The following is a 24,313-nucleotide window of genomic DNA, read 5'->3' as shown; positions in this document are numbered from 1 at the left end:
AAGACCTTCACAGACCAAACCCACTTAGGCAAGCTTCACAAGGGGTCTTGTTCCAGCAAAAGAAGCTGAAACTGAGAGAACTTTAAAGGGTACTGGAGGTACTCCCAGCGCCAACCTGCACACACTGTTCTAGGGGCTTCAAAATGTAAGAGGCATAGCCACCGTGACCCTAGGGTGAGGAACACTGGAGAAGGATGCCACACAGGATGGCACATTAACAGGCATAATCCTGGGGTACAACACAAAGCTGTCCTCACTCCAATCAAATACTGAAGAGCATCAAACCAGCCCCCTCGGGACACCAAGCTCGGTGCTGTTGTGATACAGGACCAGGACACCAGCTTATCTCTGAACCCATTCCTTCAAGTTTCCCCCCAAATTCTCAGATATAAGATTCCTAAGTGGCAAAAGTGTGGCCTCAGAGGCCAATGTGAAGCATCGATTTAGAATCAATAGCAATATATATATATATATACATACACACACACACACACATACAAACTGGGTGGAATAAAAATAGGTGGCTATTATTGAACCTAGAGAAACTCAAAGGCCTGAAATCTGTCTCTTCAAGGGCAAATGACAATTTCTCCATCACTGCTGTTCAGCTTCCTTAGGTTGGTAGGTAATGCTTTTATTTTTGTATCATGAAATATAACATGTGAACACAGGAATATATGAAATATATATTTTTAAGGAAGAAGAAAGTAATCATGTGAGATCCACCCAGGCTAAGAAATGACGTGGCCCTAGAAACTTGCTCTATGTGCTTTTCCTCATTCCCATTTCCTCACTACCAAGATAATCATTCTCCTGAATGCAGGGTGAATTATTCCTATCCATTTCTTTGATCTGCTCTGTGTTTTGTTGAGATGGGGTCTCGCTATGTTGCCCTGACTGGCCTCAAACTCCTGGGCTCAAGCCTAAACAGCTGGAACTACCACACGCCAGCTTCCCCATCCATTTTTTATAGTTTTACCACCTATGAAGGAATATAGAATAAATGTATTGTTTAGTTTAGCATTTTTTAATTTCATATAAATGGCATCACACAATCTTTTTTTCCTGTGATCTAGTTCTCATGTTCACATTTTTCTGAGATTCTACCATGTTGACCTAACTGACTTTCTTTTTTTTTTCTTTTTTTTCTTTTTTTTAAAGTGTGTGTGTGTGTGTGTGTGTGAGAGAGAGAGAGAGAGAGAGAAAGAGAGAGACAGAATTTTTAATATTTATTTTTTTTCTTTAGTTCTCGGCGGACACAACATCTTTGTTTGTATGTGGTGCTGAGGATCGAACCCAGGACGCACACATGCCAGGCGAGCGCACTACCGCTTGAGCCACATCCCCAGCCCCCTAACTGACTTTCAACCACATTTACTATGGGAAAATATTCCACTGTAGGAGCATACAAGTTATATTAATTGTTTATTAATTCAACCAGACCCACTATCTGCTTGCAAACAAATTTATGTCATATGAATTGTGCTATAATGCCATGCTGGCTTCCATGTGGCAGACCAGATGGTAGACAATTAGAGATACTTCACCCTATTGTTCTTCAAGAGTAAGATACCAGACTAGAGATATAGTTCAGCTGGTAGAGTGCTTGCCTTGCATGCACAAGGCCCTGGGTTCAATCCCCAGCACCAAAAAAAAAAAAAAAAAAAAGTAAGATCCCAGGGATTTTTGAGATCTGGCTCAGCAAGCAGATGATAGCTCTGCCAAGTAAGTTTGGTAGCTGAATCCCTCAGAGCAAACCCTCCACAGTCCCAGTTCCATAGCTCTACAAAGGAGGACAGAGAGGAAAGGAGAGGCTGCTTTGACACTGCAGTCCTCACCTTCATGGACACGTCAGAGCACCTTTGCTTGATCATGGTGCACAGAACCAAGTCCAAGAAAAGCCTACCCTTCAGACAGTGAAAGCTAAATATTTAGTCTATGAGGCAGCAGGCAGAAGCCCATCATTCTCCCTGCCCCAGAGAAGTAAGAAAGCAGAGTATTGCCCTTGAATCTCAAAGGTTCAACTCACCACCTCCCACCCTCAGCCCTTGATAAATACATTGACAATGCCTCACTTCTCAGGTTTGGGGGGGTGTGCACACAATAGCCTCCAGGTGCAAAGAAAAACCAAAGCCACCTTCAACAAGGGCTCCTGGGGATGGAGGCCCTTAGAAGGACATACCTCATCTCAGCTGATTCCAACAATAGCCCTGGGAGGCAGGTGATATCCTCTTTTTACAAGCCAAAAAAAAAAAAAAAAAAAACTAAGGCTCTGAGAAGTTTAGTGATACAGCAAGTAAATAACAGGCCAGGATTTGATCTACACTTTTGGGTTCCAAAGCCCTATACTCTTGACCAGCAGACTACTCTATTAACTGCAGAAGTAAGCATATGTGCACAGTGACCTTACACATGCAGAAGATACTGCCTTTGGGTCATATTTCCAAAAAATATTTGCTGCTGAATGGCAGCAGGCTCTATATGAATACAGACTAAACATTTAGATGTCAGAGACATGTGAAAAATTCAGACTGAGTCCACTAAAGTGCTGCAACAGCTCAGCAGACTGAGGAAGACTCCCATGCCACCTAAGCTCTCCAGAAGTCCCTGGCCCCTCAATAATTCACTGGACATTAACCACCAATAACATCTACCATGCAGGATGGGCACAAGTGCATCCCATCCATTGAACTCTGACTGCTGTTTTAACAGGCAACAATCCTCAGTGCAAAGAAGGGTTATCAGGATCTATGAATTTCAAGGTTGATAAACTAGAGAAATTCAGAGACTAGCAAATAGGTTGACAATTGAGAGTCTAAACTTGTTAAGAGCCAGACTCTGCCTCCCAGAGGCAAAATTAACATCGGTGTGTTTGACACAAACTTTCCAAGTTCAACTAAAAAACCAAGCAGAGGTCACTAAGTACCGAAGCTAAAATGGCATCACTAGGGAAGAGAAATTCTAGAGCGTTCCTTGCCCCAGCTGGCCACCACTGAGGAGACAATCATGTGAGATCTCATCTGCGTCATGGAACAGGAACAACTTCTCTTCTCCGAGATATTCAAGAACACCAAGGCAATAACAGTTCTGGATCATTCCTTTGCTGACACAAGATTTGCAATCATATTGCCAATCCTAACCCTATAAGACCTGACTACTTTTTCCACCTTGTAAGCCATCTAGCAAGTCATGGAAAGTGAGAATGGTCTTCAGAGTGTTATATAACACCTTTGCAGAGACTTGGAGAAATGACATCAGGGAATGGCCCTTCAGTTTCCAATGATGTTACAGACAAAAGATCCTCTCCTGCCCATCCCACCCAGACACTTTCCAGTTACCACACCTTCATAAACCCACAAAACCACCACTCTGGAGAAGTTCATTGCTGTCCTCGGAGGAATATGTCGAGATACCATTGGTAGGGGCTAGGGCTGTAGCTCAGTGGTACAGCACTTGCCTCACATGTGTGAGGCACTGGGTTTGATCCTCAGCATCACATAAAAATTAATTAATTAATTAACTAACTAATTAAAATAAAGGTATTGTGTCCATCTACAACTAAATATATATATTTTATATATATATATATATATATATTTTTTTTTTTTTAAAGATGCCATTGGTGTTGGCTGAAATTAAACTCCATTTTTCAAATCATTATTCCCATTCTCTGGGATGTATTTGGAAAAAAAATTCACCCACTCTTAGTAGATAATAAAATTTACAAACTATATTCATATGATTATTCTTTTCTTTAAACTTCCCTTGAATGTCTGGGGATTTTGTGCATTGTTATGAACAAACAAGCACAGGGCCCAACCCGATTCTGCGGCTCTCTAGTACACTTAAAGCTATTCTCCTACCTAAAAATTAGGTTGCCATGGAAATGAGTTTTGCACCATTAATTCAAGTAAAGGTGGGAATTCCATTCAAAGAAATTACATAATTTGCGATATGCATAGCAATTATTATATAACACAGACTCTTAAGTACACAAGGTTTTAACCAACACTCAAAAGGGTCCACTGGCCAGGCACAGTGGCACACGCCTACAATCCCAGCAGCCCAGGAGGTTAAGACAGGAGGATCAAGAACTCACGTGAGGCACTAAGCAACTCAGCAAGATCCTGTCTCTAAAAAGGGCTAGGGATGCAGCTCAGTATTCATGTGCCCCTTGGTTCAGTCCCCGCTATCTCCCCCCAAACAAAAATCCACTGGCCACCCCCCAAAAAGAGAAACACTTGATCAGAAAATTTCACAGCCAAAGTCCATGTTCCAAGTACTTTTATACGAATGCCAGAAGGACAACTAGGTTCACCATGGCCCCTGATGTATAAAAAAACAATCAAGTTCTCTGTTCAACAGGTTCTTTCAGCCTGGCACAATGGCACACACCTATAACCCCAGCGACCTGGGAGGCTGAGGAAGAAGGATCACAATTTAACAAACCCTATCTCAAAGTGAAAAATAAAAAGGACTGGGGATATAGCTCAGTGGCAGAGCACCACCCAGGACCACACACACACAAAAAAAAGTTCTTTCATCCCAACAACCAATTTAATTAAACCCAATCTCTGCCAAGGAACCAATGAACCTTCAAAGAATCCTGAGGTCCCTACTCCCCTCTGGAACTCTTTTTTTTTTTTTTCAATATTTATTTTTCAGTTTTTGGCGGACACAACATCTCTGTATGTGGTGCTGAGGATCGAACCCGGGCCGCACGCATGCCAGGCGAGCGCGCTACCGCTTGAGCCACATCCCAGCCCCCCCTCTGGAACTCTTTATCATAGCAAATCAGGTATAAGATATCTGAAAATTTCCAGTAGTTTCTAACATAAATGGTTTTTTTGCAACTTCCCAGTGTTTCTTCAATAGCTTCAGGCATCTGTCCAACTCCCTTCTCATCAACAAGGGGGGTCTTACCGGGATCTCCCTCCAAAGCAGTTTGTGCTGGGGGGTTGGTGCCGGTTCTCTGAAGCTACAGTTGTCCCACTGGATTCTCTTGAAGGTGGCTGTGATCCTAGAAAGGGGATCAATCAAAGAAAAGGATAGCAACACTGAGAAGCTCAATCCGTTTGAAAGTTGGCTACCAGGCACAGAACTCCCCTGTATTAGTCACCCACATGATGGAACATGGATATGGTACCTGTTGTAGCCACTGGCACAAGAAATAATAGGGACAATTATGTGAGATCTTATCTGAGACATGGAACAGGAACACCTTTTCTTCTCCAAAACATTCAAGAATACCCAAGGTAATAACAGGCAGATGCCTTCTAAATTAAGTGAACTTCAACCTCACAAGCGTGACAGAGAACAGATGGTAAGCATGCAAAGTGGGGGCAAACAATGGGGGCGTTTCTCCATAGTGCAACCCGAGTTTTTAAAGCTGAATCAGACCATGACACTCTTCTACTGAAAGCCCTTCAGGAGCTTTCTGCCTCTCGGAAGGGGGTTCAACACCCCTACCATGGGCTCTAGGCTGCATGACCTGAGTGGACCTGCCTCTCCAGCCTCACCTCCACCACCCTCCGTGCTTCTCAGGTCCAGTCACCCTGGCACCTCTGTTCCCATCACAGGTTCAGCCATGCATTTTCCCCATGCCCCTTCCCCATGCCCCCAGCTTGGTCTATCTAAGCTTCTCATCTTTTGGATTTCAACTTCCTCAAGGAAACTTCCCTGATCCCCCAGCTTAGACGAGATTCCCCAGAGCAATCTCATACTACTCTGTGCCTTCTCGTCCACAGCTTCTGACAGGTAATTATTTACATATTTATTCATTTCACATCTAACTTCCCAAACAAGTAGACTATAAACTTCAAAAAGTGGAAGTAATATGAATTTTGCCCATTATCATCTGGCTAGCACCTGGACTAAGACGTAGTATACATCAGTGCTCAGTTATGTATTTCTGTGTTAAAGAAGTGACTGATACATGGTTTTTTCTCCATGCACCAAAAGTGCCCAAAGTACTGCTCAGCCTAGTGGAGGAATTCTTGCCAGCAGCCAAGGTCCAGCCAACCACTGAGATTCGTCTAATGGCCCTTGAATTAGAATTCAAATTTCACCCTTTTAAAGGTACAGAACACCTCTCTGGGGCCCTTAAAAGTACCACAGTTACATCACATCTAACAAAAGATTTATTGAGAAAAATTATGGAGAAATTCAACTCATATCAAACCTCAGACTTCATTAAATAATTTCCTGCTAGATCCAAAGGTGATCAATTTCAGATTAGAGAAAAAGAAATAAACTACCAACATTTAGGACAGGTGGGAAGGAACGCTCTCCGGTTTTCCTATGCTGGCCTGTCTTTTGCTAGTGTGCATCTCTACAGGGCACACAGTCCCCTCCCCAGCTAATACCATCTCATAAAAACACCCTCAACGTCTCCAGGGATTTAACAGTATTTGGGAGAAGAAAAATGGACCAAACTCACTTTTGCTAAAGATGTTTTATTTTCCAAAGTCCATGTGGAATTAAAAGATGTTTTTCTCTGCTCTCAATCCAAACAATAACACAAAGATGTGACATTTATTTTGGTCCTTGATCAGAAAGCAGTCCTTGAAAAATCATGTCGTGATTTTGAACTGGGAGGCTATGAAGAGTCTGGGCCAGCTGTGAGCCAGGACTGGTTAAGCAGTTCCCAAACCAAGACGTCTGGTGGTGAACCCAGCTCTCAGCATCTCCTGCCCCCTGCCCGGCCCGCCCTGTCCCGGCACAGCCCTGGGGAGCAGGGCGGCACTCACCGTCTGTCACGGCACTGCCATTAGGCACATTTCCCAAATCAACAGTTGGCCCGTCCAGGAAAATTGTCAGCTCTCCGCCTGAGACAACACTGCCTTTGTTCTCCGTCTGCAGGTTCAGCGTCAGCTGCGTGTTCTCCACTGTTGGGTACAAAATGCAACATGGATGGACTAAATCAAGTGCACCCTGAATTATGATTCTGTGTATCAGAACCTTCCACTTGGCCTACTCTGGCTTCCCTAGCAACGTTTTCCCTTATCTTCAAATCTATCTCGTGGAAGGAAAAATAAAGAGCGAGAAGGAACCTGCCTATGATAATCGTGGTTCCATTAAGCTGGTGGGGAAACAGTTTTCTTTTTTTTTTCCTAAACATTTTCTATCACTAGGTTAACTACACAATTTCTACATGACTGATTTGTTTGCATATAGTTGTAAGACTGTGAGGGGAGAGTAGGGATATTGATGGCCTGCTGAGTTGGAAACTGATTGCAAGAAGCATCCCACTACCCATAGAAGAACGAAGGGAAGAGAAACAGGCCAGACCCTAAGGAAACTTCAGCAAGAGACCTCTTTAGAGCTTATTCTTTTCTCTTTTGTGATAAAAGATGGGGTTTTTTGGTCTTGTTTTGTTCTGTTTTATTGGTGATGGGGAGCAATCCTAGGCCTCATGCATGCTAAGCACATTCTCAATCACTAGGCTACACCCCCAGCCCCAAATGTTTCTAAAATTTTTAATCCTGCTGGGCATGATGATGCATGCCTGTAATCCCAGTTAATCAGGAGGCTGATAAAGGAGGATTGCAAATTCAAGGCCAGCCTCAGCAACACAGTAAAACCCTTTTTCAAAATCCAAACAAACAAACAAAATAACATTTGGAATATAGAGGACATTTTTAAAACAATAAAAGCTCAATACAGACAAGTCAGTGTCATCAATCCTATGAGGAAAGAGAGACCAGCCAACTAGAAGACCAGGTAAGAAGCAGTTTGGTCACCCAGCCCCTAGGCTACTAGACAGAATCAGCCCTGGGGGCAAATAAAAAAAAAAAAAGATGGGTAATCATGGCAGAAAAATGGAACAAAAAGAAGCAGCAGAAGCACTAACCCTAAGCGGACTAGAAATTGCTGCACACACCCCTAAAGCCATACCACCAGGCCTGGCACACTGAAAAGCTTCCATCCAGATAAATATTCTGTCCACACTGAACACTTCAGTTCTGTTCAGTGGAATCCGGTCAGGAGCTGTAACCTCCAAAAGCAGCAGCTTCAGCTCTCCTTGGGCCTACAGCCCCACCACTCCTGCCCACGCTTTACTAAACCGATGGAAGAAAGTGCCACACCCTGGAACCTTCCTCCTTGCCCACCCTACACCCAATCCACCACTTCCTTTCATTTCCTAGTTGATACTGTACTATTACAATCTAACTTACTGTTTTCCAGAACAAGGCTCAGTGTGTCTACGTAAGTGTTTCTACAAACATAAAGGTGAATTTGCGCACTTTCCAAGGATAAACACCCCCCACCAAGAAATAATAGAACAAAAAGTCAGTTTCAATTCTAAAAAACAGACATTACCTTAAGAACTTAGCAGAAAAGTCTGAATCAATTCAAGGATCTCTTACAGAATATAGGAATCAGTTACCTTGCAGGCTCTGGGCTTTTCTAATACTTCCTACCATCCCTTCATCTCTCTTTCCTCTATTGATCTCTCCAATTCTTCTTTGCATGTGCTATTTTCAGACAGTTGGGGCCAAGGGCCTGGTAAGTTCTAAATGGTTCTATGAAATAACACTTGTACCTTAGAAACCAGTTCTTTCTAGAGTCAAAGAGAGGCTTTCACCACTAGCCCCACTTCATGAATATGAGTGCACCATCTTGGCAGAGGAGCCTAAGGCCCCAGGCGAGCCCTTGGGTGACTGCAGCTCAGTCCACATGTCACTACAATTTGGTGTGCAAGATCCCAGGCCAGGCCACACTGCTGAGTTGCTGCCAAATCCTGAATCACTGAAACTATGCAATGGTAAATATGTGTGTGTGTTTATTTATTTATTAAAGTCAGGGAGTGTCTCCCCACTCCTATCCCCAGGCACAATCCAACACCTAAGTCTCTAGCAACTCAGCAGGAGCGCTGAGTGGGCAGGCACAGTCAGGCCCCATGGTTCCAGTCTCAGTGCTACCTACCACTAAAGAACTCAGTAGCAAAGTACTCAACTTGAGCATTGATTTCCCTGCCTGCACTTTCTGCAGAAGACACAGGTCGAGAACTTAGCAGCACCTGGTAATCTGCTAATATGCTGCCATCCTCATCGTTTGATTTCCCTTGGTCTAACTTAGCATTCCTTGCATGGTCACTCTAGCCCTTTCTCAGACTTTTTTAGGTTATAACAACAAACTCCACAAAATCTTCCAAGGTAAGCCACATAACTACCAAAGGACACACTGTCTTGTCTTATTCCTAGAACACCTCCCAAAGACACCCAGCCTTTTGGATTCAACAGTACCACTGTTGGAACTGTGTTGATATAAACATTCTAGAAAGGCTCCCTGGATTCTCCCCCTGACATCCCAAAGCCCATCAATTTGTAAATGGAATATGAGCATGTTATCTTCCTTCCTGGAGGGATGATAATGTTTAATGGAAAGGTAGAGGAACAAAAGGCCCAAGCTACTAATTCTGCCCTCCATGATGATCACACTGCCATGGTTCTCTAAAATCACAGATGTAATTTGAATTTTTCTCTCTGTGGTATCATCTTAAAGTTCCAATCCAGCTCTTCTGTCAAGTTTATCCACTAATGTCTTCAGCAGAGTCATATTCTTACAGGCTCAGAAGTTACCTTATAGCACTTTTAGACACATTTTACCTTCCAAATCAGTGGTGAGAGAAGTGGGGTTTTGTTTTTTGTTTCTCTGTGTGTGTGTGTATGTGCGTGTGTGTGTGTGTGCACGTGTGTGCACAAGCACGTGTGTTTTCCTTTAAATTAAGTTTTTGAGAACATAATCCTCCACTATTATACTACAAAGAGAGCCCTCTGGTGATATCATAAGCAGGTGATCAAGTTTAGTGTCACCAAAAAACCCTGATGCCACAGGTTTCCTGAGGGGATTCAGTATGAAGTACACAAGGTCACTTTTAAAGTTCTCTTACTAAAAGCATTTAACCTGAATCTAATCAAGCCTCTAAACCTACTTTCCAGTTCACATGAACTAAAGGTTAGAGAAACAGTTTGAATGATACCACAAGACAACCAGACAAATCCAGAATATGGGACATCTGTCAGATAACTCTCCTGGACTCTTTAAATGAACAAAATAAAGATCCACCAACAACTAAAACAAACTTATAACAAAAAGAAAGAATGAAAGAAAACCAACAAATACTATTTATGAATTTGTATTAAACCTTAGTTTAAAAAAAATTCTTTGGATAATTAAATAAATTTGCAAACAGACTAGATATTATTAGATGGTTCCTGAAGTTACTATTACTTTTCTTAGGTTTGACAGTAGCTCTATGATTTTAAATAAGAACATCCTTATTCTTGGGAGATGCCAAGTGGATTATGAGGATACTCACACTTATTCTCCAAGAGAATAGGCTGAAGATATTAGAAGTGAAGTGTCATGGAATTTTCAATTTATCTTCAAATGGTTCACAGGGGAAAATGCACACAGCCCCACACTCACACATACCAATACGAGATGTGGTAAAATGTCAACTGTGGGATCTAGGTGGAGGGAATTTGGATGGTCGTTGTATCACTCTTTGAAATCTCTGTATGTTTGCAAATTTTATAATAAATGGTTGCAAATTTTATAATAAAGGGTTGGAAAGAAGAACTTTTTTTAAAATTGGCAAGAATTTTTAAAAAATTAAACCACTAAGAACAGAACACCCTATTATTTTCTTTAAAAAATTAAAATAATTTAAAAAAAAAAAGCCAGAGCCAGGGGAGCCCTACAATGCATAATGGGACTAAAGAAACCATTAGCTAATTGAGTGACAGACTGGAGCATACAAGCAGGCTGAAAGGCTAAGTGTGACTAGAAAACATATCCTGGAATCTTAGTTATAAATAGCCGTCTCCACCACCTCACCTCTGGGCCCTTTGGTTTCACTTCACCACGCTGACAACTCTACAAAGGCCCTTTTACTTCCAGCACTTGTTTCTATTACCTTTAGAGGGTATTACTCAAGAATCAAGAAACCGGTGGGGCTGGGGGTGTTTCTCAGTGGTAGAGTGAGTGCTCAGCATGCATGAGGCCCTGGGCTCCATCTCCGAGAATGACATGAATCCTACTGTAGCACAATCACTGTACTGCAGGAGAAGCGGGGGTGGGGGCAGACAAGACCAGGACACCCAAGCACTGGGGTGGGGGTAGGAGGATCCATCCATGAAAGAGTGGGTAGAGTGGGGCGATTTCCACAACTAGACTTGGAGTTAGCACAAAGCTCACCCACTACTCTCAACCTTGCAGGTCCTGCTTCATCTGAATTCTAGCAGTTCACATTAGTACTGCTATTCTATAGTCACTGTGATTCAACAGAACAAGACAGACTAAAATTTGTGTTCCTGGAGTCTGTATAATCTAACTGGGAGCAAACAGACAATAAGCAATTAAAAAAAAAAAAAGCAACCAGTGGCACACACCCGTAATCCCAACTAAGGCTGAGGCAGAAGAATCATGAGGTCAAGCCCAGCCTATGCAATTAGCAAGACTCTGTCTCAAAATAAACTAAAAAGGATGTAGCCCAGTGGTAGAGCACTTGCCTAGAATGTGTGAGGCCCTGGGTTCAATCCCCAGTGGGGGAAGGAAGGAGGGAGGGAGGGAGGAACCATAATCTGCCAGAAGATGTCAAGTGCAGTAGAAAAAAAAATGAAGCAGGAAAAGGGGATGGAGAGTGCTAGGGGAGACGATTTCAAGTGGAAAAGCCTCACAGGAAGGTAGCAATGGAGCTAAGACTGAAAGCAGGACAGGGGAAGGAATATAGACATCTACAGGAAGAACATCCCAGGCAGAGAGAAAAGCAAATCTGAAGGCCCATGTGAGAGCATACCTAGCCTGTCTGAGAAACGGCAGAGAGGCTAGTGTGCCTGGAATAGAGTGAGGGAAGAGGAACAGGGCAGGCGGTGACAGAGCCCATGAATAAGAGCCTAGAGACCCTGTAAGAGCGTTTGTGTTTGCTGTGCATGAGATGGGGCACCCCAAGAGGGCCTGGGCAAGGAAGTGACAGGACTCCTCTGAAACACAATCACCCTGGCTGCAGGAGAAACAAGGCAAGAGCAGGGCACTGCAGTAGTCAAGGCGAGAGCAAATGGCAGCCTGGACTGAGGCAATGGCAGTGTATTCCAGGAACACAGTGTCTAAGAAAACTTGGCTTTGCCTTCTTCTCTGGCACAGGTTAGTAGAGACCCACAATTCCCCACCAAGCACATCTGCAGGCCCAACAGCCCACTAGTCTCTGGGAATTAAAGTTTCAAATTATAGGCAGGGACTGCAAAAAAGGGCCAACTGAGAGCATGGTTGAAGGAAGTCAGATTTGATTATGGCAAAATGGAACATATGTAATAAAAATATTCCGCTGGCAAGAGACTGCAGTTCCACCAAGAAAGCCAAAGGCCTGGGCTCACGCTAACTTCAGTAGACAGCAAACATTCTTCAGTTAAGCACTGCACCTTTCTGTTCTAAATGCAAACCAACTACCAATACCTTGTGATGCTACCTCATGGAGGCTAACAGACAGCAATAGTCTGGGAGAAAGAATCTGGGTAATCTCAGGGCCATGTCAGAGAACCCTGGATTAGCCAGCACATCAAAAGCAACAACCAGACACCAGCTGCCTCCTGGTAGAAATGCACACCACACCAAGATGAAGACCAAGGAACAGATCAAGTCTCTAAATCCACCATGAGTTTACAGAAGCACAGAGGCTCGACCCAGGGGCACACTGAACCACACTTCAGGGACACAAACAGCAAAAACTCAGAGTGTGGGAAACTATCCTGTTTATTCAACAATGACCTACAAGGGGTAAAATGAGGAAGGGGACCCTTGGGTAAAAGAGACTTAAGTGACAGTGATCTTGTTTAGATCCTGACTGCAGATTGGACCAATCACAGAAAAGAAACTTTCAAAAGACAATTGGAGAAACACAAAAAGTGGCTAGATAGTTGACAAGATTAAATAACTACCATTTTTTTAAAGGTATGAAACTAGCATTAAGGTTAGGATTTTTTTGCAGCGCTAGGGATCAAACCCAGTGCCAGGCAAACCCTCTATCCCAGCATAAGATCATGATTTTTTTTTAATATTTATTTATTTTTTTAGTTCTCGGCGGACACAACATCTTTGTTGGTTTGTGGTGCTGAGGATCGAACCCAGGCTGCACGCATGCCAGGCGAGCGCGCTACCGCTTGAGCCACATCCCCAGCATGGGTGGCTTAAAATACAGAAAAGGTAGAAAATAAGGGTTGGGGATGTAGCTTAGTAGCCGAGTGCCTGCCTAGCACACTCAAGGCCCTTAGTTTGGTTCTCAGTCCTGAAAAGAAACAAAAAAAGGTAGAAAATATTTGGAGAATTACTCCTACTCTTTTTTTCCCTCACTTCAGAACCTCACATTTGCAAGTGGCTTCAGGTTAATAATTTCCTATTGCAAAGAGTTGGTACATGCAACAAGGATGAGTAATATTTTTCTGAAAGTTACTTTTTCCCTTTCTTGACTTAGACTTTTTAACATGTTGTCTGCATATGGTACTAATAAATATAGATAAAAGGGCATGAAAGTTGCCATCCTCTTCCAACAAAGAAAAGATCTACATAAACTGTAACTGCCAAATCCTGGTACTATAATTCAATTCCATTATGAAATCCAGAACTGTTGCCTAGACAGTTTCACAGTAGTGGTTTTTGTCGTTTTTTTTTTTAATATTTATTTTTTAGTTTTAGGTGGACACAATATCTTTCACATTTACGTGGTTCTAAGGATTGAACCCAGTGCCTCGTGCATGCTAGGCAAGCACTCTACTACTGAGCCACAACCCCAGCCCAGTTTCACAGTAGTGTATAAAACAACTTTCCAGTTTAGGGACTTTTATCATTATCACAGTCTCTCCCACTCTCATGCCAACAAAACGTATGTGCGTGTTCACAGGGCTTTGTTTGTTTTTGTTTTGTAGTGCTGGGGATCAGGCCCAGGGCCACATGCATGCTAGGCAAGGGCTCCACCACTGAGCTATACCCCTACACCCTAATACACTTATTTATTTTTTAAAAGGAAATACTGATCCTATGCAGGACACGATAGCACACACCTATAATCCCAATGGCTTGGGAGGCTGAGGCAGGAGGATCGCATGTTCAAAGTCAGCCTCAGCAACTTATCAAGACCTTGTCTCTAAATAAAGTATCAAAAAGGGCCGGGGATCTGGCACAGTGTTTAAGTTCCCCTGGTTTCAATCCCTGGTACAAAAAAAAAAGGAAAAAAAAAAAAAAACTTTTTTTTTTTTTACTAACTCAGAATGCAAATGTAAGGACTAACTTGGAAATCTGAGATAAATGAAATGACACAACAATAGGATACGGTAGAGTGTGGTGACACTCACCTGTAATCCCAGCCACTCAGGAGACTGAGGCAGTAGGATCACGAGTGCAAACTCAGCCTCAGGAACTTAGTAAGACCTTAAGGTTTTAAGCACCCCTGGTCCAATCTCCATTACCAAAAAAAAAAAAAAAAAAAGTAGGATTCAGGGAACTGGGGCTGGGGCTCAGTGGTAGAGCACTTGCCTAGCATGTGGGAGGCACTGATTCAATTCTCAGCACCACATACAAATAAATAAATAAAGGTCCATCGACAACTAAAAAATATTTTTTAAAAAAGTAGTATACACTTAGGGGAGACAAAGTATTTGAGGATTAAGAGTCTCTGAAGCCTGATGAAGATTGGATTGATTTAGCCTTAATAGAGCTGCTCAGTGGAACCAGCCTCCTCCCTTCTGCTTCCCTCGGCCCTCATCCCACAGGCCCATCAAAAGAAAGTGAAAATAAGCAGAGCATTCATTAACAGCTCAGTGTTCATTCTACACATAACTGAGAAACACTGGTGCACACAAGAACGGAACCAGAGGAAATTCCAGAAGGGCAGAGAGTAAATGGTCTCCTTTCCACTCCCTGGTTCCCCATAACTCAGACACACACAGGCTGGAGTCTACCCAGGTTGAAAGAGACTGCTCTTTCACATCCCCTTGCAGTAAAGGAAGTCGAGGCTTCCAGGATTTACCTTTACGAGGTCTCTCTGGCTTCCAAGCAAAGCCAGAGCCTAACAAGTGAAGTCTTTCCTACCAAACTGGAATCAGCTTGTAAACACTGGCATTCTTGTTGCAGTAACAAGGATCACTCTGCTTCGCCCACATCCCTCCAGCCCTGACACTCATGCCTTGCTTGGTGGGGTCTTCCTAGGACACAGTAGGTAAGGAAGAGTGTAGCTTGGACTTGAAACCTCTTCTTTGTGCTCCTACTGAGAGTCCACACTTTTTCCGTGTCTAATGTACAGTTTTGGTCTACTGAGGATTGCAATAACTCTTCTAGAGAAAATAATCTTCATTTTACAAAGCCAATTTCTAGACTTCTCTTGTTCATTTACTTGAGAAACATTTATCAGGCACCCACTATCTACCAGACACAGCTAGAAGCTGGATTATAATGGAGAAAGAAAACCGACATGGTAACGCCCCTGGGTTAAATTTCCAGTACACAAAAAAGAAAAGAGACATGATCCTTGCTTTTTAGAATCTCATGATTCAGTAGAAGAAGCACAAGTAACTCTACATGATCTCACATATGTATAGAGAAAAGGTTTCCTGCAGAGAATATACGGTGCCACAAGCAGCTGGGCACTTGGCCTGGTTGGTCCATCAGGATACATTCCCCAAGAACCCAAGTACAACGCACTGTGAGCTGAAGTTTCATGCAGACACCTAGCAGGTTGCAGGTGGGGCAGCCAGAAAGACCATTCCAGACAGAGGAAATGCCCTGTGGCACAATAAGCTGACTGCATTCAGGAAACTGAACAGAGGAGAGTGGGGCTAGGGTCGGTGTGATCTGAATGAGGACAGCTAAATGGTGGTCAGATATTGGAGTGCCTCCTGGGACAGCCATGTTAAAGAATTTTTCTCTATCCTCAGAGTAACCTATGGAACTTAAAGAGTTTTTAATCAAGGCCTGATAAGATCTGCTTTACATTTTCAAAAATCATTCTGTCTGCAGTGTAGAAAACAGCTGAAGGGAATGAAGGGCACAGACAGTGCAGAAAGAAAGCCTCAGATGAAAACGTGAGGGACAGGGAAAGCATGCAGGGAGAGAGGAAAGGTAGGTAGGTTTGCAAAGGAAAGATCAGAAATGAAGGATCTGAAATGAAGTTAGAAAGGGGGCCTGGGCAAGAGGGGCAGAGGTTCTCAAAGACAACTCCTGGCTCTGAAACTGACCTTTCTGGACAAATAGAGGGCCTGTGCCTTGAAATATGGAATACTGGAAGAGGACTAAGTCTCAGGAGAAGGTGATAACTTCAAATTGGATACTGGCTGGACACGTTGAGATTCTTCTAATATATCCACAAAGAGATACCAAGAGAGTCATCAGCTACATGGAAGCAGGGCTCAGACAGAGGACAAAGTTAGAGATCAAATCTGGGGTCATCTGCACACGGTAGTCATACAGAGAGAAGGAGTGGATGAGGGGGAGATCATGGAAGAGGACAAAATGGTAGGAAACTGTCACTTTTAACAGTCAAATTACCTTGCAAGGGACAGAGAGAAGAATACCTGGAGAAGTAGGAGGAGAGAATCAGGAATGAGTCCAAGGTGGGCAGCCCCAAGCACAGAGGGGGAGCTGGCCCCTTGATAAGAAGAAGATGGACAATACCCTCCTCCAGCAAGACAGAAGGAGCATCGATGAGGCCCCCACATCCTCATTTTGGAACAGACAGGCCCAACAATCCTGGTCATCCTTGTTTCTTTTGATTTAAGGTCAGAAAGTTAAGAGCAAAAGCCCACAGAGCTATACAAGTTTTCCTTTACTTTAAAAAAAAAATGCACAGACATCCACATTTCAGAAATGACTCTTTATCCATCCAATAAGATAACAGACAAAGAGTCTCCAGAGCCATCTGAGGATCCCTGAAAGACAGAATCAAAGGCTTCATCTTAAACCTGTTTGTGAAACTGTAGCATATTTTAAATTTCTAAAAAGTGATTTATGGGAAATAAACACAAATCTTGGAAAGGTAAGTCTTTAGACTAAACCTTGAGTTCACATCAACTACCTTTCCTCCTCATTAGTGCCCCTCTGCCCCAAGGGGAAGGACAGGCCTCCTCAAGCCATTAATCTCCATTCTCAAGCCAGCCAGCTTTCACAGATCATTCATCTCTGCCCTCAGGGAACCTCAGCAACCACAACCACCTCTCCCAGTTGCCCAGGATCAAAGCCATGTTTATAAACACGGTAGAGGCAGGCTTACAAAGAACAAACCTCCTTTTAAAAGTTTCTTACACAGCAAAATGTACAAGCTCTCCTAGAAAATTATTTTTATGGTTAAAATTCTGCTTTTAAAACATTCCCCTTTTTAAAAACTAGCTTTTTAGAAATTCAAATTTCAGATGCATGACATATTTTTGCCCCAATTAAGATTTGAATTAACGATTTTAAAGAGTACAAACAACATGGGAAATTATTCAAACTACAATGTTAATTTAAAAGAAATGATGTTATAGGATGAACCTGTTATTCAAACCATGTAAAAACAAGTAGGTCAAGGACAAAGAAATAAAGGAACCAAGGAGGAAAGTTGTTTTTTCAAGAGTAAGATAAGGAATAGAGGTTTTTTTTTTTTTTCAATTCCCATTAATTGCATAGTGCATACAATTTTTCATTGTTGTTGTTTTTGTTTTTTGTTTTTTTTTTCTTTTTACAATTTCCTTTTTAGTTAGAGATGTATATGGAAGTGCCAGCAAGTGACAGTGATGTCTAAGGTATTATTTCAAATACTGCTCAAAACAGTGAGGCCCAAGATGAATAGCAACTGAGCATGCGGTGTTCATCATCACAGCTGGTAATAGATCCAGGACGGTGGGTGCAATACACAGATATCTCTATTTGAACTTATGTTTGAAATTTTCCTAAAGATTTTAAAAACATTTCCCATTTATTCTATACAATATTGTTAAACAATAAATAAAATTAACTGAAAAAATAACAATATCCTATAATAAGAAATCCAGAAAATACAGAAAGGTAAAAGATTACACACATTCCAAATCTCTTCCCCACAGGATCATGCACTTTTCAACAACTTTGTATAAAGTCACTGTATCTGCAAATGCTAACAGAAATGCACACATTAAAAAATACTACAGGTGCAATAAAATATATACTATATAAAAAAAAATGCAGGTGCAAGAGCCAGTGCAGTGGCACATGTCTGAAATTTCAGCAGCCTAGGAGGCTGAGGCAGGAGGATCATGAGTTCAAAGCCAGTCTCAGCAACTTAGCAAGGCCCTAAGCAACTTAGCAAGAGCCAGTCTCAAAATAAAATTTAAAAAATAATAAAAAGGGCTGGGGATATGGCTCAGTGGTTAAATACCATGGGTTTAATCCCCTAGTACCAAAAAAAAACAAAAAAAAATCTATCTGTGAAATTGAGGTCATCCAAGACAAAAATGTTCTACCCCTGATTCTTCACTTGATGTAGTCTATGAATCTTCTAAAAATGTTAATGCAATCTATTGGCTGAGGCGAGTTTGGGGACCAAGACAGTGAGTGTTCAAGGCTCATTTAGCCATTCCTGTAGTGTGCACTCCTCCAAGAGAATGAATTCATATAATACATGATAATGTGCGTTTACATACATAAACAAACATTAATTAAGAGAGAGAAGGAAGGAAGGGGAGGGAGGGAAAGAAGACACATATCACATTCCAAGAAACTATGCCTTACCAGCCTGTATTTGATGAATAGCAGCTCCCAGGCCAGGCTTCGCACTGAAGTGAAAATCCCTACAGTACCTAACTGTGGACTCTCATTCTGGTCCAAGATCCCCTTCCCTCTGTTATCAAAGTAATTCTCCTATTCTATGAAAATTACTCCAATTGCTAGATTGAAAAAGATAAAAAAAAATTCAAACACTTCATGGAGATAAACAAGGTTTGATCTTTATACTATTCCAGCTGTTTCTACCTTCCCACCACCTCTGGGGAGAATCTAGGGAGACTGGAATGGACAATCTGGAGGGAACAGCTCTCTGGGCATAGAGCAGAGGCCTAAACACCAGAGAAAATATCTCAGTGTTATTTTTTTGTCCAAGGGAAGGAAACAGCTCATATCCAGGCAACAGACTCATTTTCCTACCACCAATTCAAGGACATTTTTCATGCCTGTATCATTTGTCAGTTTAGAACCTGAAGGCTAGCTACATGCCTCATGAGAAAGCCTGGTCCTCCATGAGGCAGGCCCAAGAAGAACAGAAAACATTTCTATGACTGAACAAACAGTACAGTCCTACCTCAACAATCACCACAGTTAGAAGTTTCCCAAGTCTTCCTTCGTTGACTTAACCTCTAGGCCTGCACAGTCCCACCTGGAGACTACCAGCCACATGAGGCTACTGAGCATTTGAAAGGTGGCTACTCTGGATTGAGATGTGGTGTGAGTGTAAAAAACAAATCAGATTTCAAAGATCTGATATCTCCCCCAAAACTAAAATACCTCAGTGAAAGTTTTAAAATTTTGATTATATGTTAAAAGGATAACATTTTGTATATATGGAACTAAGTAAGATATATTAATAAAATTAGTAATATATGATGTGTGTGTGTGTGTGTGTGTGTATAAGTGCTTTTGTTTTACTTTTTTTTAATGTGGCTGCTAGCAAATTTTAAGTTACATATGTGGCTTGCATTCAGTTTCCCCAGATCTGGTGCCTGCCCTATTCCCTGCCATATTTGGTCACTGTCTTGAGGCTCTCTCACTCACCCTGCCTGGCCCTCCAGCCTTCTCTGCTCATTCCCACCTCAAAGCTTCCCACACCCTGTCCTTCAGCCTGGAAGGCTTTCTCTTGTTCCCTGGGGCAATTTCTTCTCACCCTTCTGGTGTCACTTCCTCTGGAAAGCCTTCCCTGATGCACACTCCTCCCCCAGGCTAGGGGAAGTCCCTGGGATGGTTCCCAGAGGACTCAGTACTTTCTCCCCCATCTGCCCAGATGGATCTGCCTGCGCTATTAGTCTGCTTCCTCTCTGGACTCTTAATTCCAAGAGGACAGTGGTGTCCTCTGCTTCGTCCACAGCTTCAACACTAGCACCTGGCTCGCACATGGAGAGTTACCTGTGAGTGCTGACAGACCTCAGGCCCTTCCCTCACCAGGCAGGACTCACAATCCTAAGAACATGTTCTGCAGGGATAAAGGAAATTTCCTCTCACACAACACCCTGACCCAACACTGAGAACTTCTTAAGTCTAAGAAGGAAGAAAAAAAAGGAGAGGATGTCTTGACCACCTACTAGGGAAAATAGAAAAGGTCCCAACATTATCTATAGGAAGAGGAAGAGGCAGCATTCAGCCTATGGGGGGTGAAATTGCCCTTTGTCAAATATGTGTTCCCTTGAGGCTGACTGACTTCAGAGCCAACACCCTCACAGGACTCTCAGAGGCTTCAGCGCCAACACCCTCTCAGGACACTCTAGAGGTGGCATCCAAGCCTGGCTGTCCAGGGGAAGGCATTCCTAACAGAAAGCTTTTCTTCTTTCCTCAAATGAGGCTTCACAAAGCAGCCTCTCAGCCGGGTTTGTTTGAACATTCGTTTCAGGGCCTGTGTGTTTACTTTTTGAGACTCCTAGCTAAAAGGACCTTTCTTTCTAACAGCTCTAGGTTGACACCAAAGCCACGAAAAAAAATGGACCTGGTCTGTAACTTTGAGAAGTTGGGGGGGGGGGTGCAGGCCCAGGTCTGGGGACTGCTTTTGGCTTCCTCAGGAACTCTTTGAGGTTCCCACCTGGGCTTATCTGCCTGAGGTGCAGGATGACAGGCAACAATACACAGAGGGCTTTTCAGAGACCATTAATGACAAGCTTAAATCCCAGAGCCTGGCATCTGGTACCGGTCAAGAGAACAGTAGTCTGATATAAACGCATGCAGATGGGGGCAAAATGAAGCAAAGGCTTACATTTGGGGTCCAGGGCTGGATTTAGCCCACACTCCCCAGAGTGGGCACACAACACTCCCCTGTCCCGCTCTCTGCCTCCAGGGTGAGTTAGACATGGCCACAAAGACCTCAGTCACAAGAAAAGACATTCATTCTGGCTTGCCAGAGAAGCAAGTCCATCTTCCAACTAGCCTCAGGTATACACATGCTGTGCGCGTGTGCACACGCATGTGCACTAAAGCCAAGCGAAGTAGCACACAAGAATGAACAAATTCACAAAATACAAGCCCCCCATCCAAGGAGCTAATGTTCTGATTGTAGAATATAATAAATGAAAAAAATGAGCAAATATTTATTACATGGAGGTAACTGCTAAAATGAAAATAAAGCAGGACAAGGAAAAAGGGAATGTTGAAGAGGGGTAGCCACGGTTAAGACAGAGTGGGGTCAAGGTCATATATATCACAATTCAACCATATACATGATTCCATTTGTAGGAAATGTCCAGAAAAGGCAGATCTGTAGAGTAGTAGGGAACGGGAATGAGAATTAGCTGGAAATGGGGACAGGGCCTCTTTTTTGAAGATAGAAAAGTTCACAGGTGTTAGTTTCACAACTCACTGAGTTGTATACTTTTTCAAAAACCAGTGTGATTGGGGTTGCGGGTACAGCTCAATGGAAGAACATGTGTTTGCATATGTGAGGCCTCAGTTTCAAGGCCTAGCAGTACAGAAAGAAAAAAAAAAAAGAGAGAGAGAGAGAGAAAGAGAAAAAAAAAAAAAGCAGGGTGATGAAGGCCTTGATGAGATGTCATGTGAGTAGACTGTCACTGAGAGTGAGGGAGCAAGCCATAAGGATGCAAGGGAAGTGCTTCAGGAAGGCAGTAAGGCCAGTCAAAGGCCCTGAGGTAAGAGAGGCCAGTGGCCAGCAAGAAGAAGGCAGAGGAGGCAGCAGGACAATCAGGGAGGGCCTGTTAGCCTGTGAAGGAAGGACTGCAACTGTCACTCAGAGTGAGAAAGGGAAGTACTGGAGAAGTGACGTCATGTGAATTGCGGTTCGGATCATTCTGGTTGCTGGCTTCACAACCACTCTGTCAAGAGACAAAGGCGGAGATGGGGAGGCCTGTCAAGAGACCTCTGCAGTGACAGAGGAGAGGTGATGGTGTCTTGGACATGGGCAATACAGCAGTCAGAGTGAGAAATGATCCAATCCCAGAATACATCCTCAAGGATTGGCTCCTTTATAGCAGAAAGTGACATCAAGGAAGACACCAAGGATTTTAGCCTAAGCTGTGTAGAAAGGGTGGCCCAGATTTTAACATGTTAATTTCAGGGTACTAATCAAACATAAAAACTGTCCTGGGCTCCCAGAAGAGAGGCTCAGGCTAAGAATCAGAGGCACCCATATTGAATTTAAAGCCATGGCTTAAATTGAGGCATGTAGGTTAAGAGGACAGAGAACTAAGCCAGCTTGGAACATCGTGGTGTTTCAAGATGTGCAAAAAGGAAATTCAGCAAAGGATACTGAGTGAGATTGACCAGAAAGACAGACAGAAAACCAGTAGAGTGTAGCATCCTGAAAATCAAGAGAAAAAAAAAGTATGTCAATGAGGAGGAATTGATTAGTTGTATTTATCTGTAAAACAAGTAAGTTGAGCACGAGAATTGACCACTGGGTTTAGCAACATGGAGGTCACCGCTGTACAAGCAATTGTAACACAGCCCCAATGACAAAAAACTAACTGGAGCCATCAACAAAACAGACAATAATAAATACTGACAAGGAAAAATAAACACTTTCACACTGTTAGTGGGACTGTAAATTAGTACAACCACTATGGAAATCACTATAGAGGCTCCTCAAAAGACTAGGAATGGAAGCCGGGCACGGAGGCACACACCTGTAATGCCAACAACTTGGGAGACTGAGGTAGGAAGATCGTGAGTTCAAAGACAGCCTCAGCAACTTATAGAGGCCCTAAGCAATTCAACAAGACCCTATCTCTAACAAAATATAAAAAAAGGGCTGGGATGTGGCTCAGTGGGTAAGGGCCCCTGGGTTCAAGCCCTGGTACCAAAAAAAAAAAAAAAAAAAAAAGACAAGACTAGGAAGGGAACCACCACATGACCCATCTATACCACTCCTCGGTACTTGTCCTAAACAGTTTAGGTCATCACACGACAGCAATACATGTCTGCCCATGGTTACAGCAGCTCAAATCACAATAGCCAAATTGTACAACCAGCCTAGGTGTCAATGTATGAAGAGATTTTTTTAAATGTGGTATATGTATACAATGCAGTTTTATTCAGCCATAAAGAATAATTATATCCTAGTATGGCAGTATGTAAAAACGTGGATGTGTAACCGATGTGATCCTGCAATCTGTATACGGGGTAAAAATGGGAGTTCATAACCCACTTGAATCAAATGTATGAAATATGATATGTCAAGAGCTTTGTAATGTTTTGAACAACTAATAATAATAAAAAAGAAGAATTATATCATTTGCAGGAAAATAGATGAACTTGAGAGCATTGTTAAACCAAATAAGCCAAACTCAGAAAGTCAAGGGTCATATGTTCCATTTCATATGTGGAAGCTAGAGAAGAAAAAGGAAAAGAAAGGTGAGGGTCATCTCATGAAAATCAAAAGAAGACCAGTAAAGAGACCAGAGGGAAGAAGAAGAGGGAAAAGGGAAATACTGGGGAACAATCCTAACCAAATTATATTGTTGTATCATGGTATACACAAGTATGTAACAACAAATCCCATTATTATGGATAATAAAATGTACCCAAAAATATGGGAAAAAATTTAATTTTTATTTTTTTTAACAAGAGAAGAAATTTAAAGAAATGCAAATTAAAACAACGAAAGAAAATTGCTTTCACCTAACAGAATGGCAGAAGGTAAAAAAGACTGACAGTTCTCAGTGTCACTGAAGTAACAGGCACACTCATAGTGAGCATGAAAACTAGTCTAGACTTCAAAGCAGACACTAATAACCTGGAAACACACCTGCCCTCTGACCTGGAAGCTGCCTGCCTAGGAATTTGCCCTAAGAAAAGGACAGGGGCTGGGTTGTGGTTCAGCAGTAGAGCACTCTCTTAGCACATGTGAGGCCCTAGGTTCGATCCCCAGCACTACATAAAAATAAATAAATAAAATAAAGGTATTGTGTCAAACTACAACTAAAAAATAAATATTATAAAAAAGAAAAAGAACAGAAGCACAAAGGTATCTTTACAAGAATTCAACAAAAAGTGCTGCTTAGAATAATAAATAAGTAGAAAAGGCTGTGGTTAAACTGTGGGTACATTCTTACAAAAACAAAAACTCTATTATTGCAGCATTAAAAATGATCTAGGGGGTTGA

At 42.5% G+C, this 24,313-nt stretch overlaps 1 protein-coding gene across 2 annotated transcripts in view; it reads right to left on the bottom strand.

The window, feature by feature from the left end:
- The window catches only part of Wwp2 (WW domain containing E3 ubiquitin protein ligase 2), a 131,466-nt gene that overhangs the window by 71,596 nt on the left and 35,557 nt on the right, over positions 1-24,313 (bottom strand). For both annotated transcript variants that reach the window (XM_026404513.2, XM_026404514.2), the window contains 2 exons: positions 6,750-6,887; positions 4,924-5,020 (listed from right to left, as the gene is read on the bottom strand). In XM_026404513.2, the coding sequence (XP_026260298.1) occupies positions 4,924-5,020; positions 6,750-6,887 (235 nt within the window). The remainder of the gene's footprint in view (positions 1-4,923; positions 5,021-6,749; positions 6,888-24,313) is intronic.

This window comes from Urocitellus parryii, chromosome 15 (genome assembly GCF_045843805.1).
Source record: "Urocitellus parryii isolate mUroPar1 chromosome 15, mUroPar1.hap1, whole genome shotgun sequence".
Lineage (NCBI taxonomy): Eukaryota > Metazoa > Chordata > Mammalia > Rodentia > Sciuridae > Urocitellus > Urocitellus parryii.
This window is presented reverse-complemented; position numbering and strand designations above follow the sequence as displayed.